Raw genomic sequence first — 15,891 nt, 5'->3', positions numbered from 1 at the left:
ATGTCTTCTTTCAGATTTATTGTTAGATGCCTTTTCGTGTGAATATGCTTATTTTCAGCAGTTCTTCTATTTTGGTTTCAACTTCACTTGAAGGTATATTCTTCTTGTGAAATTTTAATTGTTTCTATAACACCTCTGTATTTGTGATCTCACTTTAAGACAACAGTAGCTTCAGGTGAATAATAAGCAGTAAAAACAGATTTGGTGGTGTTTAGAGTTATATTTTCTTGCTTCAGTCCAAATAAAGTTTAAAGAATGAAGGAGGAGAAAACGTGATCAGTTATTTATAAAGATTAATACTAATACATATAAACAAAATACTTTTGATTGATAACAGAAGTTCATGACCAAGAATATGAGCTTCAGATCTAAATCCTCACTCATTACCTTATCAAATGTGTGATGTCCACTGAACTTCTCTGAACCTAAAGAACTTCATCTGATGAATTAATTCATGGAGATGATAATAACATTATTTAGAAGTATTAAATAGAAATTACAGTAAGGATGAGCATTTGTGAAATGTTTACTGCAAGTTGAGCATCCCTTATCCAACAGGCCAAGGCCACAAGTATTTCCGAATTCAGATATTTTTTTTTCAAATTTTGGAATATTTGCATATCTGTAATGACATGTCTTTGGCATGGGATCCATGTCTAAACATGGAAATTCATCTGTGTTTCATATACATCTTATGCACATATCTCAAAAGTAATTTTATACAGTATTTTTAAAATGTGGCTGCATTTTGACTATGATCCATCACATGAGATCCAATGTGGAATTTTCCACTGTACCATCATGGTGATGCTCCAAAAGTTTTGGATCTTGGAGCATTTCAGATTTGGATTATTATTTTACAGATTTTTCACATTACAAATGCTTAACCTGTGTTATCCTTAGTTTACCGATGAAGAACAGTGACTTACAGAGCATACGTAAGCTCATGCAGTTGGAAGTGGTGGAGCTGGGTTTGAACCACCACATAGAGTCTGGTGCCTGCCATATTTTTTCTAGTATTAGCTATTAATATTTTCATTGAACAGAACTCTCCCAAGAGCATCTTTCACTGAATGTTTTCTAATTTTCTATTGTTTTTATACCAACTTCCTGATTAGAAAATTGTTGCACAGAAAGTTGTGTATAGAAATGAATCCATCCTATGCCTGATGTTTGAGTGTTTACAGCCTACACTAACTACTATTTGGGCCTCCTTTATACAACTTTATATGTAAATTTTCCTTGGTTCTTTTAGCTGAAAGACTGGTAATTCTATATCTAAAGATGAATTTAGTAATATCTGTTGAGTTCTGTATTAACATCCTTTCCTTCATCTTAAATAAAAACAATCATTTATTTTTAGTTAAAAAAAAAAAAATAAAAGAGAAGGATGGGGAAGGAGGATAAGAACTCTTAACTTACTCTCCCCAGATCTCCTCATTGTGTGTCCTCTGGTTTTCTAGGGGAAGTGGTCCTTCTGGTGAATATGCCTGCGGACAGTCCTGCAGACCAAGGGCAGCACCTGCCTGATGGGAGGACAGCAACCCCCACCAGCACCTTCACCCAACAGGACATCAATGAAGGCATTGTGTGGTACAGGCACTCGGGAGCCCCAACCCAGAGTGACTCCTTCCACTTCCAGGTATCCTCTGTTTCCTGGCTTTTCTGAACTCTGCAGAAAGCCTTCACCCTCATTTATAAACTTGATCAATTTTCTACAATGGCCTGAAAATCATGTTGGGAAGAAGAAAAAATGCAACTAATAGCATTAAGAGATTTTTTTAACTGTCTATTTAGATATATAGGTGGCTTCACAAGCAAGCATCCACTCCAAAAAAAAAAAAAAAAAAAAAAGGTTTATGTTAAATAATGGCCAAAGCATTCAGAAAAAAAATCCTTCAAAATAGAAAAATCCTTTATGGGGAAAAATCTTATTTTTTAAAATGTTCTTGAAACATTCAACATCTTATTAATATCCTGGACTTAAAGCCAAACTCAGTAGTTTTGAGTGTGAGTTTTGCCACTTTACTTGCCACTTTACAATTACTTGAGCAACATCCTTGTGCCTCAGGTTCTTCATTCGTGAAATAGAATTACTGAGAAAATTGAGTTAATACATACAAAGCATTTTTGAAAACTGCCTATCAAATAGTAAGCACTATGTAAGGATTTGTTACTGCCCTTTATAAAAATTGATAAAATACTTGATTGTAAGGAGACCTGGAGTAAGTTAATGAATGGATAATTATACTGGCTATATTCTACTATGACTATATTAGAAATTAATAATGAAAAGATAATAAAATAATTTAAACCCCTTGGAATATTTTAAATAATCTCCTAAATAATTACTAGGTCTTAAAGGAAATCAAAGCAGTAAACTATTAAGAAATATTGATGAGGAAGAAATCAGTTATCAAAACTGGATAATGTATTATCAAATGATGTAGGCAAAATTATACTCAAAAGAAAATTGATGGCAGCTCTTATTATTGAGCAGTAAAGCACAAAAACAAATGGACTAAATATTTAACTCAAGAAGCTAGAGAACCACAATAGAAACCTAAGGAAAGTAAAAAGGAGGAATTGATAGAGACCAGCAGATGGGTCGATTAATTATGAAATGCTAGAAATTATAAAAGTACAAAACCTGATGTTTAAAAAAAAGCAATAAAAATCAGACAAAACTCTGCTAGCACAGTTTGGAAATGAAAAAAATTAAGCAAATACAAAGGAAAAAAGAATAAAAACAAGAATGTTTAAGCAGGATACAGATAAGAATGTGGCAGTGTCAGGGAAAATACATATGTTAATGATAACCAGCCAAAGCAGTGTCACCTCTGAGTCTGAGGTTTTCTTTTGTCTAGGATCCAGTTGGGAATAAACCAACCACAATCGCTCACCTTGTTAAAATTACCTCCGTTCTGCTTCTGACACCTGGTGTGTACATCTTCAATGCCTAATTTATATTGTGTAAAAGATGTGCTTTTCCAAAGAGTAGGTTGAGATAAATCTGGAAACCGTTAAAATGAGATTCTACTGAACACATTAAATGTCCATTGAGCGAGCAAATGCTGTGGGTCCTTTGTCCTAGTTAACTTTTCATTGTTAGTACCTGGGGACTACTGCAGTCATCAGAGAATGAGCCAGAATGGAGGCAAAGACCTCAATCAAAAGAAGTCACCTCAGCAAACTAGAATCTGGGGACCTGCCTTTACCTCCTTGAGGGTCAGGAGAGAGAATATTATCAATGTGGCAGGTTTCCCTGGAAGGGGACTCTAAGCACCTGCTCAGAATGATATCTGATTGCTCTCACAAGTTGGTTGCTAAGTACAAAAACAAAATAAAGCCAAATGTGAAATAAAAATAAAAAATAAAGCAAAATGAAATAAAATTTTTAAATGAGAGTAAAAAATTAATCAATCATTATCACTTAGAAAGATGTTCCCTTCACACTTCTTGTGCAGAATTTGTTTGGAATTCCCATTTCAAATTACTTTCAAAGTGTGTTGGATAATATACTCAATAATGACAATATACATTTTTGGAAGTAGATTTGAAAATATAGAAAAAAAAATAGCCAAAAGTCATTCAGAATCAGGTCTGGCAAGAAAAAGAGTGGTAATTATTTTTTTTTATTAAAGTGGATAGTAATTATGAAGTAATGCTCTCAGCTTTCTTAATGATTTGTGAACTTCCTCTGAAGGCAGTCCAAAAAGTGCATTTTAAACACTGAGAGCACCTTTATTACAAGTATGAAACAACTCTGAGATTGTGTTCTCTTAGACATAAAAGTTTTGGTTTGTTTGTTTTTAAAGTCTCAGTGTTTTATAGGCTTACCTCATATTTTGATTTGAAATACACAGACACTATAACCATGTGCTAAAATAAATGGTTAGCAACTTTTCCCATTTATCATCTTAGTGTCCCTAAAGGATTTTAAACTAAAAAAGATGCTGTTCTGATGATTCGTTTTTTCTTCCCTTGTTTTTCTTTCTTTAAGGCAGGAAATGCAATATAATGAGTTACATAGATTTAATTCCATTTTAATGTTGATGTGCTGTCATGAGCCATCAATGCATCCCATCTGTTACTTTGCATGAAAGATGGAATTTATGTAATACAAGTGGCATTTTAAAATAGAGACAGTCTAAGGGAGAGGAAAGCATGCACAATTAGTCATTTTTTTTGGTGTGGGAAATAGCCCTAGTTTTGGTGTATTTGGATCACATTGACACCTCCTCAGAGGATTTGGTTTTTTTTTGAAAAAAATATCAATGTATTTCACTATCAGTGACTTTACTGGGAAGCCAGACTGACTCACTTGCCAGTAATATGCCCACATTTCACTACCTGCACATGCTGTTGTTCCTTTTTCTTCAAGAGATAGAGCTTTCCCCTTTCTTCATTTCTGAAAGCTTCCAAAGTAAGTCATCTTGGTCAGTGGAACTGATATAAAACCAACTAACCAATTAACCAATATTGGTTATTTGCATTTATTTATTTTTTATTTTTGTGCAGTGCTGGGGATTGAATCCAGAGCCTTGTGCATGTGAGGCAAGCCCGCTACCACTGAGCTACCACCTCAGCCCAGAAGACAACCTTTAAAAAGCAACTAATACAATGCTGAGCTCACACTAGATGATCAGTGAATTATAGATATTAATATTATTTTATAACAACAATATGAGGAATCTCCTTGAAGACACATAGATATTCTGAAACTTGATCCCAGGCATGTGATGTGATCCAGATAAAGACTAAGAGTTTTCTTCCGTGAGCTGTAGCTGCTGTGTTGCCTTCTGTCTCGGAATTTGCACAACCCTGACTCCTGTCATATGGAATTAATATAACTACACGTGGCCACACAGGGCTTAGCAGTTCTTATGATAAACGAAGGTGGAATAAACAGTGGAGACAAGGGAGCGTTTAAGGGGGCAAGAAGCAGCCTAGGAAAAGCATCATTTTTCAGTGGTTTTGAAACAAGAAAAAGTTTAATCTGTGACTACTACCCTAACTGTAAATGTTAATAATTTTGTTCTGCAAAAATGAGGCTGAGATTTGACATTGCTAGTCTAGGTATAGGAATCTATGATGAATAAAGATGAAAGGAATGGAATAAAGATCACATGTCACATAATCATAATAATGCATTACGTAGCCATCCAGAATTATGTTTTCAAGAATGTTTAAGGATATAGCAAAATATCACAGTATTTTATCAAGTAAAAAATTAGAATATAAAATTGCATACAAATTGAATCACTCTTACTAGGTAGTGAAATTCTAGATGAGTTTTTATTTCTTTTTCATACTTTCCTGCAATTTTCAGAATTGCCTAAAATGATTGTATGTCTTTTTTATAATCAGTAAATGATTAACAATAAAATATGAAGAACAGAATGAAAAGTGTAATGCAGGAATGTATAGGATGCAAAGACAGATGGTTTAAAGGGGGAGAAGCAAAACCCATGCAAGCATACTCTGACCAGCAGAAGATGAAAGGCTCACCAGGATGACTTTGCTTTTCAGGTGTCTAGGGCCACAGATGCTCAGGCCCACCTGGAGAGCCGCGTGTTCAACATTGCAATCTTACCGCACACGCCGGAGGCACCTAAGCTCTCTCTGGGAACATCTCTCCATATGACTGTGAGTCGGGTGGGAGAACTCATGGTGTACACTTGGAAGAGGCATGTGGTATACTGCTGGGATTTGTGTCCTGGTTTTAAATGTGGTAGATTCTTGGCCCAGAACGCAGACCCCAGAGCCAACAATAGCAGCCCTGAAAACACATTTCTCATTGACTTGAAAAAGAAACTTAAAATTCCCAGGGTGAGAGGAAGATTATGTGGAGTGCATCTTGACCTCCCATCCATTGCCAATGTCCTTTCTCTAGCATCCCAGACAGTTACAGGATCTCTCCTGGAGTGCTTAGAAGAAATTTCAGGCTTATCTCCATGTCATTAACACCATTTGAGTATATTATTCAACCAGTTATAGCACCACCTAGCTGGAGAAACTGTTATTTTTCAAAAGCTCTATGAAAAGTTATCCTTGTATTGTAAAATATCCTAGAGAAGGTGGTGTCAGTGCTGCATCCAGAGAGATAAGTAGCAATTCATTACCCAAGAGAAAACTTGGGGACAAGTTGCAGAATGGAGAGGTGATGTCAAAGGGCACTTTCACAGATATCAAGAGGACATGAAAGACACAGTGAGAAAGGATATGACTGTGGAAAAATTGCAAATAGTCCCATGAGGCTGAAGAAATGAGGAAGGCAGAAAAAAGGAATAATGGAAATGTGGAGGTGACTGCATCAGATCACAGACGGCCCCTGTGCCATGTGAAAGGAACGTGGTGCATGGAAAGATATGAAGGAAGGTGTCAGCTGCATTGTCCCATGAAGCTCAGTTCAGACGATTAGCAACTCCACCGTAACCCTGTGTCTAGAGTAAGTGGGATGCCAGAACCACTCTTCCAGACAGCCGCAAGCATGCAAGCCCTTGTAAATCAGCGACTATGAATCCATGTTTTAGTTAGCGCCCACATAATTACACTCCAAAGTAGTGTATCAGCCTTGAGCCACAACAAAGAGAGTAGTGATAGTTTCAGAAATTATGGGTCTAGGGCATGACAGAGACATAAAGGGGAAAATAGAAAGTTTTTAATGAGTAGCTGGTATCGGCATTTCCACCATAAACCGTAATTTAAAGAAATCATAATTCAGCAGCACTATCAAGTCTATAATTCATCATTCTGACTGGAGGAACTTGGATCAGAATTTTCTTCAAACTGTAAAGAAAACTGTGCATACACATTTCTTGCCAAATGCTAATGCAGTGTTATTTTGAGCATAGACAGGAAAAACAGGCCAGGAGCCATGAAGATGGTGCCGTTCCGCTCTGCTGCTGAGCACCTCTGAAGAGACTTGTCAAGTTGATTTAACCTTTAGGGTCTCAGGTTTCATGTTTGCAAATTAGGTCCGTCCATCTGAAACACAGGAAATGTCAAAAGTTAGTTTACCATAAAATTCGATTAGCTTGCTATTTTGTTACTTACAATATACAGAATATAAATCTATTTGATATTAATTAGGGCTATTGCTGTAGGACATGCTTGTAATCGGTAACAAAAAACACATTCTCAGTTCAGTAGTTTAGACTCATCTAAACACATAGGTACTGTACATATTTGCTAACTACATTATGAATTTATGTGGTAGATACATAGTATAAGTGTGCATGTGCACACACATGTGTGCGTGCGCACACACACACACACACACACACACACATAAAAATAGGAGTCTACCTCCACATGGATTCATCCAGGCATTCATTCATAAACACATTTGATCTCCTGGTTTATGCCAAGAGATGTGGAAGACATAGAGATTCAATGACCTTAAAGTGGAGCCTCTGTTTTTCAGGAACTTTGAGTCAATGAGGAGACAACTAATTAAGCAGTGATACTACAGTGATAAATGCAATGACATGGAAGCCAATGGGAGGGCACCTAGTGCATGAGAGCACGGGAGAGCATCACAGAAGCTTCCTCTAGGAGAGGACTGAGCTGGATAAGTGGAAATGAGATCTCAAAATCAGGGTTCTCGAGATCTCAAACTTATGCCTGTAATACCAGCAGTGTGGGAGGCTGAGGCAGGAGGATCACAAGTTCAAAGCCAGCTTCAGCAAAAGCAATGTCCTAAGCAACTCGGTGAGACCCAGTCTCTTAATAAAATACAAAACAAGGAATGGGGATGTGGCTCAGTGATTGAGTACCACTGAGCTCAGTCCCCAGTATCCCCCTCCCCTAAAAAAGAACCCACCCTAGGATTTCTAACTTAGCAGGTCTGACATAGAGTGAACAATCTGCATTTCTGACAGGTCCCCAGGGGATGCTGTTTGCTGCTGAAATCTCCACCTGTAAATAACCTCAGAGAGTAAAAAAGGGGAAATTCACCCAGGCAATAGGAGCAGCAGATGAAAAAAACTGGAGACACAGGAGAACATGACATATTTGGGGAATGATAGGTGGTTCAGTGGGCTGGCACATAAATCCCTAAGTGTAAAAGCAGCATGAAATAACAGTCAGATCATGGAGAACCTTATGATAAAATTTCCATTTTGTCCCCAAAGACTGTTGGTGTTGAAGGATTTATAGCAGAAAAGTGCCATGACCAGATCATATTTTTAATGATTGGTTCTGGAAGTTCATTCTGGCTACAGGGTAGAGAACATTCTGGATGGGGGATATTCAGACAACAAGTAGACTATTGCATTCACCTAGAACCAGAGAGGTTAGTGGTTTGAATCCCATACAGTGGCAATATGAGTTCAAGGTCAGGGAGATCTAATCCCATGTTCATGGTAGCATTATTCACAATATCCAAGAGGTGGAAGCCAGATAAATGGACAAAGAAAATATGATATATAAATGTTGTCTATACATGACATATAAAGGTTGTACATATGTGTGTATATCTTTATTATACACATATGCTCATACCTGGAATATTATTCAGCCTTAAAAAGGAGGAAATCCTGTTATATGCTACAACATGAATGAACCTTGACATTAGGCCAATGCAATAAACCAGTCACAAAAACACAAATAACATCTGGTTACACTCGAATTAAGTCTATAGAAGTAGTCAATCTCTTAGAGAAAGAAAGTAGAATGGTGGTTGCCAGGGGTGAGAGGGGAGTGGGATAGGGAGAAAAGGAAAGTTTCTCAGTGGCTATATTTTTAGTGTTACAAGAAGAACAATTTATAGTGATCTATTATACAATATGCACATAGTTAGCACTGCTGTACTGAACACTTAAAAATGGTTACAATGGAGCTGGGCGCTGTGGTACATGCCTGTAATCCCAGTGGCTTGGGAGGCTAAGGCTGGAGGATTGTGAGTTCAAAGCCAGTCTCAGCAATTTAGCAAGGCACTTAGCAACTTGGTAAGACCCTGTCTCTAAATAAAATATGAAAAAAATGTGGGGATGTGGCTTAGTGGTTAAACACCCGTGGGTTCAATCCCCAGTACCCTCCCCCCCGCAAAAAAAAAAAAATTGTTACAATGGTAGAAGAAATTAAGAGAGAGATAAAGAAAGGTTTAGAGGCACAGTAGCAAATTATATATGGAAAGACTCTTGTGTCTGCTACTCTTATGGAATCTTCATGAATCAACCCCAACTCATCTCCATCAAACATTAATACCAAAGTACCATTTATTAAAATTAGGGATATGGGTGGGCGTGACAACTTCAGTTTGGGGTCTCCTTATTGAGGGTGTTCTGAAGCATAGTGAGTGAAAGTGAAAATGATTGATGTGAATTCACAGATGTGGAGGGGACACAGATTGCAGGGACTCAACAGACCACTGTAAGAACTTGACTTTTGTTCTGATTGCAAAGCCCCTGCAGGGTGTTGGACACAGATCCAGTGTCCTTTGTAAAGGGATCACACTGGCTGCTGTGCTGAAATAGACTGTGGGGGAGGTGAAAGGACAGTCAGGAGGCCAAATGATCCAGGGGAGAAGCTGGCTCTGAGCAGGGTGTTGGCAGTGGAGGTAGGGAGAAAGATTTGGATTCTGGATATATTCAGAGATATATGGGTATTATGAAAACCATTATTCTGCAGTTTTCTTTGGTTGACAGATATGTCATAAAAAATGTCTTCCATAATGATTTCCGTGAAATTTAATCTCTCATTTCTTACTATGTTTAATTGATAAATATTGAACATTTTAAATAGCCAGTATTAAAATTGATCATATTTTTATATGTCTCAACCTCAATATTGCTTTCTTCACAGAATCAAGTCCTCACTTTTTCTACCCAATGTCTATTTCTATTAGTAGAGAAAAATCTATAAATTCTAAAATAGAATATCTGTTGTCTTGGCTGGAACTTATTTCCCTTTTCCATAGACCTATATCCCTGATAATTCTCTCTTCTTACCACTTTATTGTTTTAGGGACATCTAGATTTTCAAAAGTATCCCATGGTACTCTGAGAATGTTAGGTTATTACAATGGTTTTGAGATTGCAATTTTGCAAACAGAACTGAACAGTGTGCCAAGCCTTTACTTTTTTCCTTGTATGCACGCCCACATGTGTCTGCACACATGAATGGGCTGTAAACACCTTATATAGGGCATATATTTTTAAATTTGTTGTCCTTACTTGTTTTATTTTAGGTTGAGAGACCAGCTGCTGTTTGCAATTCTAATTTTCCTTGCTCATTACATTCCAGACCTGAGCAAGGACCTGAAATATGACTCTTTACTTATGGGGGGATTGTCTTAACCTGCAGATGCCGCCTCTCCCTGGGACAAGTATGCCTTGGGGACAATTACAAAGCAACTGCAACCTTCAATCTTTTTATGGTTAAAAGAAGAACACCACACCCTCCTCTGGGAGCATTACTGAGCCCCACTTAATCTTTTTCTAAATGGGGAAATTCCTTCTGGAAGAAGCAGAGCTTCAAAGAGCAGAAGAGCATGTCACACCCCAGCCTACCTCTAGGGTCAGTTAGAAAGAGCCTGCAACAAGCAGGATATTATGTTCTAAGACAGCATGCATGACTCGGTTAAAGGTCCATGCTCAGACTAGTTTTCCCTTTTATTCTCTCTATACTGATTTTACTGCCACTGTCCCCAGTCATTGCCTGCTTGTGGGAGTCTGAATCTTTCCTTCTTTTTTTGAGTGTTGACTCCTGTTGGTGGGTCATGGATGTGCACAAGATAGTGAAAGTAACACACATACATGGGGCCCTCTGATTAATATTGCTTGACCCACTCATTGAGTCCTGAAAGCTAGAGGAGAAAAGCAATGTCTAGTTCTTTTGCATAGTAGAATGAACACAAAGAGAAATGTTGGCTATGATTATAAGCTTTAATAAACAAATAGCTCTGAATGCAAATAGTGAGCCTCTTTTGGTGTTTGAGGCCCTATTCATCTTTAGCCCTTTGAAAACAGAAAGCATCACAAATTCACAAAACTGAGGTTTGGGGTAATGCTCTGAAGAACCTCCTGGGGCCAAAACTTAAACCTCCCAGTTGGGTCGTCAGAACTTCTTGCCAGATTCAACCTTAGCCCATTAAGTTAAAAGAGCAAAGATGTGGAAGCCAGATGGAAACAGTAGAATAGCCAGCTGTGGAGCCTCTTTTAGACCCAATGTGTTCCCGTGCAAGCTCCGCCTGGGGAAAAATAACCATATTGGGACCCCCCACAGCATATACTGACATAAACCTGAGGTCAGGGGCAGAGGAGAGAAGAGCCAGGGGGCTAGATAATCTACAAAGGTCTCTGTAACCCTGGAGCTTACTGAGGCTGGGACAAATCTGTAGTGCAAGACACCAGATCCTTTTGCACTTCTGGAGGAAACTCTATTCCGTGTGACTGATTTAAAAGCCCAGAGGGAATTTGCTTTTGTTTTCTTAATAAGGTTTTGGGGGTTTGGTTTAGTTTTCATCACACCATTCGTCCTTCTCCCTTTCTGAACGTTTTTTTCAGGCTCGGGAAGATGGCCTGACTGTCATTCAGCCTCATGCCCTGTCCTTTGTGAACTCGGGGAGGCCCAGTAGAAAGATTATATACAATATCACTCGACCTCTCCATCCAAATCATGGTAAGATGTGCAGTAAATGATCTTTTCGGAGATGCTATCGCCTACCATTTGTGGACAAATCTTAAAAATTCTGTAGCTTTTGCTGCTTGGGTACATGGAGATACCGATGGGGGTTTTAGAAATAAGAGTTATTCATATCCCATGCACCTGTCCTCTAGTTTAGAACTAAGAGAGAAAGATAAAGAATAATGTGTTGGCTTTGGCTTGGACAGAGCTGATTGGAATACATGGTGCCACCAGACTGAGCACTCTCTGCCATGACCTGATAGGACCCGGCGCATATAGGCATTGTCTGTAGGGACCAAGCCTGCCCTGAGGGGCAAGCAGACCAAAATGGGCAGGTGCTAAGAGCAAAGAAGTCTGCCAGGGCCCAAAGGCTCCTCCTTTCATAGGGAACACAGGAATGCAGAACTGGAGTCAGAGGAGAAGTGGGCCCCTTCCATCAGTCTCCAGCACTCAGATTTCTTCACATTGAGCTCACATAATGAGCTTGTGTCCAATAGAGGTGTGCTGTCCCTCCCAAGAAGGAGACCAGCTTCTATGACAGTTCTGCTCCTTCTCTGACACTGTTCTCCCGACACCAACCATGGTCCCTGAAGGAAGCCTCTCCAATTACCAAGTTCCCAACGAAAAGTAAAAGTCTGAAAATTAAACTCCATTACCTTTTGATAAAGTCCAAAGCCATTTAAAGTCTAAAAGTCATCCTGCCCCCTTTTTTTTTAATCTGCTAAGTTATCATAGAAATTCTCCCTACAGTGTCAGACCAGAAGCTGGGCCATCTTCTTCAGAATGGCCATTGGTCTCAGCCCCACAGAAAGTTCAACCCCCAGCCTCACATGTGCCTTCCTTTTAGAATAAGATATGAAATATGATGAAAGCATTAGCTCTGTACCTGCAAAATTTATGAACAGTCAAACCTGCAGCCCCTAAAGCATTGAGCATAGGCCAAGTGAATGCTGCAAATCCAGTTCTTAGAATCATCGAGATTCATGTTACTGTTGCCAAAGATCATTGCAGAGACTAAAGCATATTCTAAAGAGAGGAGGGAAGACGAAGGAAAATCTCTTTACAGCCTCATTAGAAAATCATTCTAGGTTGGCCTCTCAGCAACCTTGACCTTTGAATGAAACTCAGCTGGGAGGGTCTCATAGTTAGGGTACCCTTTCTGTGACTTAAGGAAAATTACATGGTCCAAGCTCATGAGGGGCAGTAGTTTGCCTCTTACTATGTTTTATGTTCCATGAGTCCTACTTTGGGTTTTAGATTTGCCCTTTTCTTGAATTACAAGAGAACAGTACACCAAGAACAACCAGAGAGAGTAACTGGACCTGAATGAAGGATAAAAGACTCCTACCAATGAGCAAAGCTGGCTTTGTGGCTCTGACCATCTTGTCAGCCTTGAGAGTTCCTGGGGATGCTCATGCCCATTTCTTCCTCCCCAGGTATCATCGAGCACAGGGACCAGCCTCACTCACCCATCCGGTATTTCACACAGGAAGATGTTAACCAGGGGAAAGTCATGTACCGCCCTCCCTCTGCAGCTCCCCACCTCCAGGAGATGATGGCCTTCTCCTTTGCTGGTAATGCTCTCTCTCTCCCCTCTGCCTTGAGGCACCTACACTGCTCTCTGTGGATCTTTATGACTGACTCACTCCAACTTTTCCCACCGTCCTCTGGACAGTTTGGTGTGACACTACTTTATGGCTATTGAAGATAGTTTGTGACCTGTCAGCCACTATGTGCCTTTGTCTCCTCCATTCCACCTTTTCTTTTTCCCATTATGTCACGCATGTTGGCTGACTTTCAGTAAGCTTTAATTTTGTGGCTCTTATGTGCTGATCACTAAGTGAGGCCTTGGAAATACAGTGGTGAGCAAAGAGAGGTATGGATCTGTTCTTGGACTGCTTGGAGATTTAGGTATGGAGACAATTGGGTAAATAATCCCAGTAATGAATGATTAATTGCAGACTGAGACAAGAGCTCAGAAAAGGAGGAATAATGTTCCATAGTAGAATTAAACATTGCAAGACTTGACCTAGTTAGTGGGCTCTACGGAGGCTGTTCGAGGAAGATATTGACAGTGGAAGGATGGATAGATGCTACCAAGGCTGTGTGTGCATAGAGGTGATGGGGGAAGCATTCCTAAAAGAAGGGCATGTGCCCTGTGTGTAGAAGCCCTGGGAAGGAGAGAACATGATAGGATTTAAGAGTCAATGATCCTGTAATGTGGTGAGTGAGTGTGCAGAGATGAGCTTGGTGGAGGAAATGGGCCAGACCTTATAGGTCCTGGAAGCCTAAAAGGATTTGAATCTTAATTCCAAGACTTAGAGGATGCAGTGGAGGTTTGATGATACAGGGGATGGCTTTTATAAGGAACTTTTTGTCTATAGTGATGTAAATGCACTTGACAAGGAAGCCAAAATAAATAAGGATGTGAGTAAGGGAAATCCAGGTAGGAGGGTCCTGCAGTACCTCAGTGAAGGCTTCAGAAGCAGGGGTGGAGAATGCAGGTGACCTTCTGCGATTAATACCAGGAATTGATAGAAGACACATTTTTAAACATTGAGTGGAAAAACAATTGAATTTTTCATTAAAGCTAGCACATGCCTTTCTGCTAAACCATGACAGCCTTTAGTCTTATCACGGTGTCTCTTCCCTTGACCCAGTAATCAAAGCTGTTGACTGCAAAGTTGCAAGTCCCTATCCCTAAATATTGCTATGGCTTGGAATGATTTGAAAAATTTGGGAGCTTGTTTCTTTATTTCTAAAATCTATGCACCACATAAAATGCTGAATATAGGCTATTACTTTTATATAGTAGATTTATTCAAATAGAACAGCTGGTGATTTCTATGGTAAGTTGAACATGGATTAAATAATCCTAGAGTTTCTTTTTTGATTATGGTAAACATATGAAGTGATATTTGCCACTATTTAATATAAGTTCAATTGTCTAGAAAATGTTAACTCCTTAATTAGATTGAAAATCTCTAAGGGCATGGAGAGGCCCTTTCTCTGAGGAGTAACCCTGATGTTTTGTAACTGGGTAACTAATAGCCCATGAAAATGTTCATGGTTCTCTAGCCCCCACTTTACAATAACTATTTTATAAGAAACTCAAGATATCCTGGGATTAGAGGAAAAGAAAACATGCCAGCCATGGTTGAAGTAATTTCCAAATCTGTTATACTTGCCTTAGTAGCTAGAGTCTCTTTGGGAGAGTAGAGTCCTGTCTTGTATAATCTATGGGATAAATGCCACAAGATAAATCTCTCTCACAGTTACAGTGTGTAAATCAATGTCCCAAGCATCACTCAATTCTACAATGGAATTGACCCACCTGAGAGCACTGTCAGTGATATACGACATCACCCACATTTGCCAATTTGTAGGATTTTATGTACTGATAAAATTGGATCTGAATGAATGTATTATAAATCACTCTAACTGCTGTGATACAGAATTATTCCACTATGTGGTTCTTTTTGCTACTTAACATTAATGTTGGCATCATTAAATTTGACATAACATTAGCGAATGACCTACTGATGGTTCCTCAAGTCAGAATCATCTAGGTTAAAACAATTTTTACCTTCCTAATCTCTGTCATATATTTTGTGCCTTTTCCATGTATCCATGATTCCAAAATATATTATATAAGGATTTTCCTCTCACTCTTTTCAGGTCTCCCAGAATCAGTGAAATTCCACTTCACAGGTAAAGATTTTAATCTCAATTTTATTAGACAATAAGACTTTTCCTTCTCTTATTATTCCTTTCTTTTTACTCTTTTCCTCAGTACTTTTACCTATTTTCTAAGAGCTACTTAAAAGTTGTGTGACTTTCTTTCTACAACAAGTTTCTTTTAAAATAATCACATGGTTAGTTACTTAGTAATTGCTTAATTTTGTATTCATAGAAAATGTCAACCAAGGATGCTAAAGATTAATGTTATTTAGGCCCTAATTCAACTTATCCTAACATTTGTTAAAAAAAGAGCTGATAGTGGTTAAGATCTTAGACTCTGAACCAGATGGCCTGAAGTTCAACCTACTCTGGAAAAGTTTCTTAACCTCTCTGTGCCTGAATGCCTCATCCATAAATCGAGTTAATAATAATAATAGTAATAATAATAGCATAGATAAGGACCCCAGAAAAACGATTGGTCACAATCATCCCTGTACACTCAGTTGATGAGTCAGGGTTGTATGTAGTCTTGAATAAAGCCTCTCATTGAGTGCTTTGACACTGGAGGGAAGAGTC

The 15,891-nt window shown here is 38.7% G+C and overlaps 1 protein-coding gene across 1 annotated transcript in view; it reads left to right on the top strand.

Moving 5' to 3' along the window:
* Nucleotides 1-15,891, top strand: part of Fras1 (Fraser extracellular matrix complex subunit 1) — a 267,670-nt gene that overhangs the window by 144,545 nt on the left and 107,234 nt on the right. Inside the window, exons 30-34 of the mRNA XM_026403132.2 lie at nt 1,464-1,642; nt 5,533-5,649; nt 11,514-11,628; nt 13,071-13,208; nt 15,313-15,345. Coding sequence (XP_026258917.2) covers nt 1,464-1,642; nt 5,533-5,649; nt 11,514-11,628; nt 13,071-13,208; nt 15,313-15,345 — 582 coding nt within the window. The remainder of the gene's footprint in view (nt 1-1,463; nt 1,643-5,532; nt 5,650-11,513; nt 11,629-13,070; nt 13,209-15,312; nt 15,346-15,891) is intronic.

The sequence above is a fragment of the Urocitellus parryii genome, chromosome 10, assembly GCF_045843805.1.
Source record: "Urocitellus parryii isolate mUroPar1 chromosome 10, mUroPar1.hap1, whole genome shotgun sequence".
NCBI lineage: Eukaryota > Metazoa > Chordata > Mammalia > Rodentia > Sciuridae > Urocitellus > Urocitellus parryii.
This window is presented reverse-complemented; position numbering and strand designations above follow the sequence as displayed.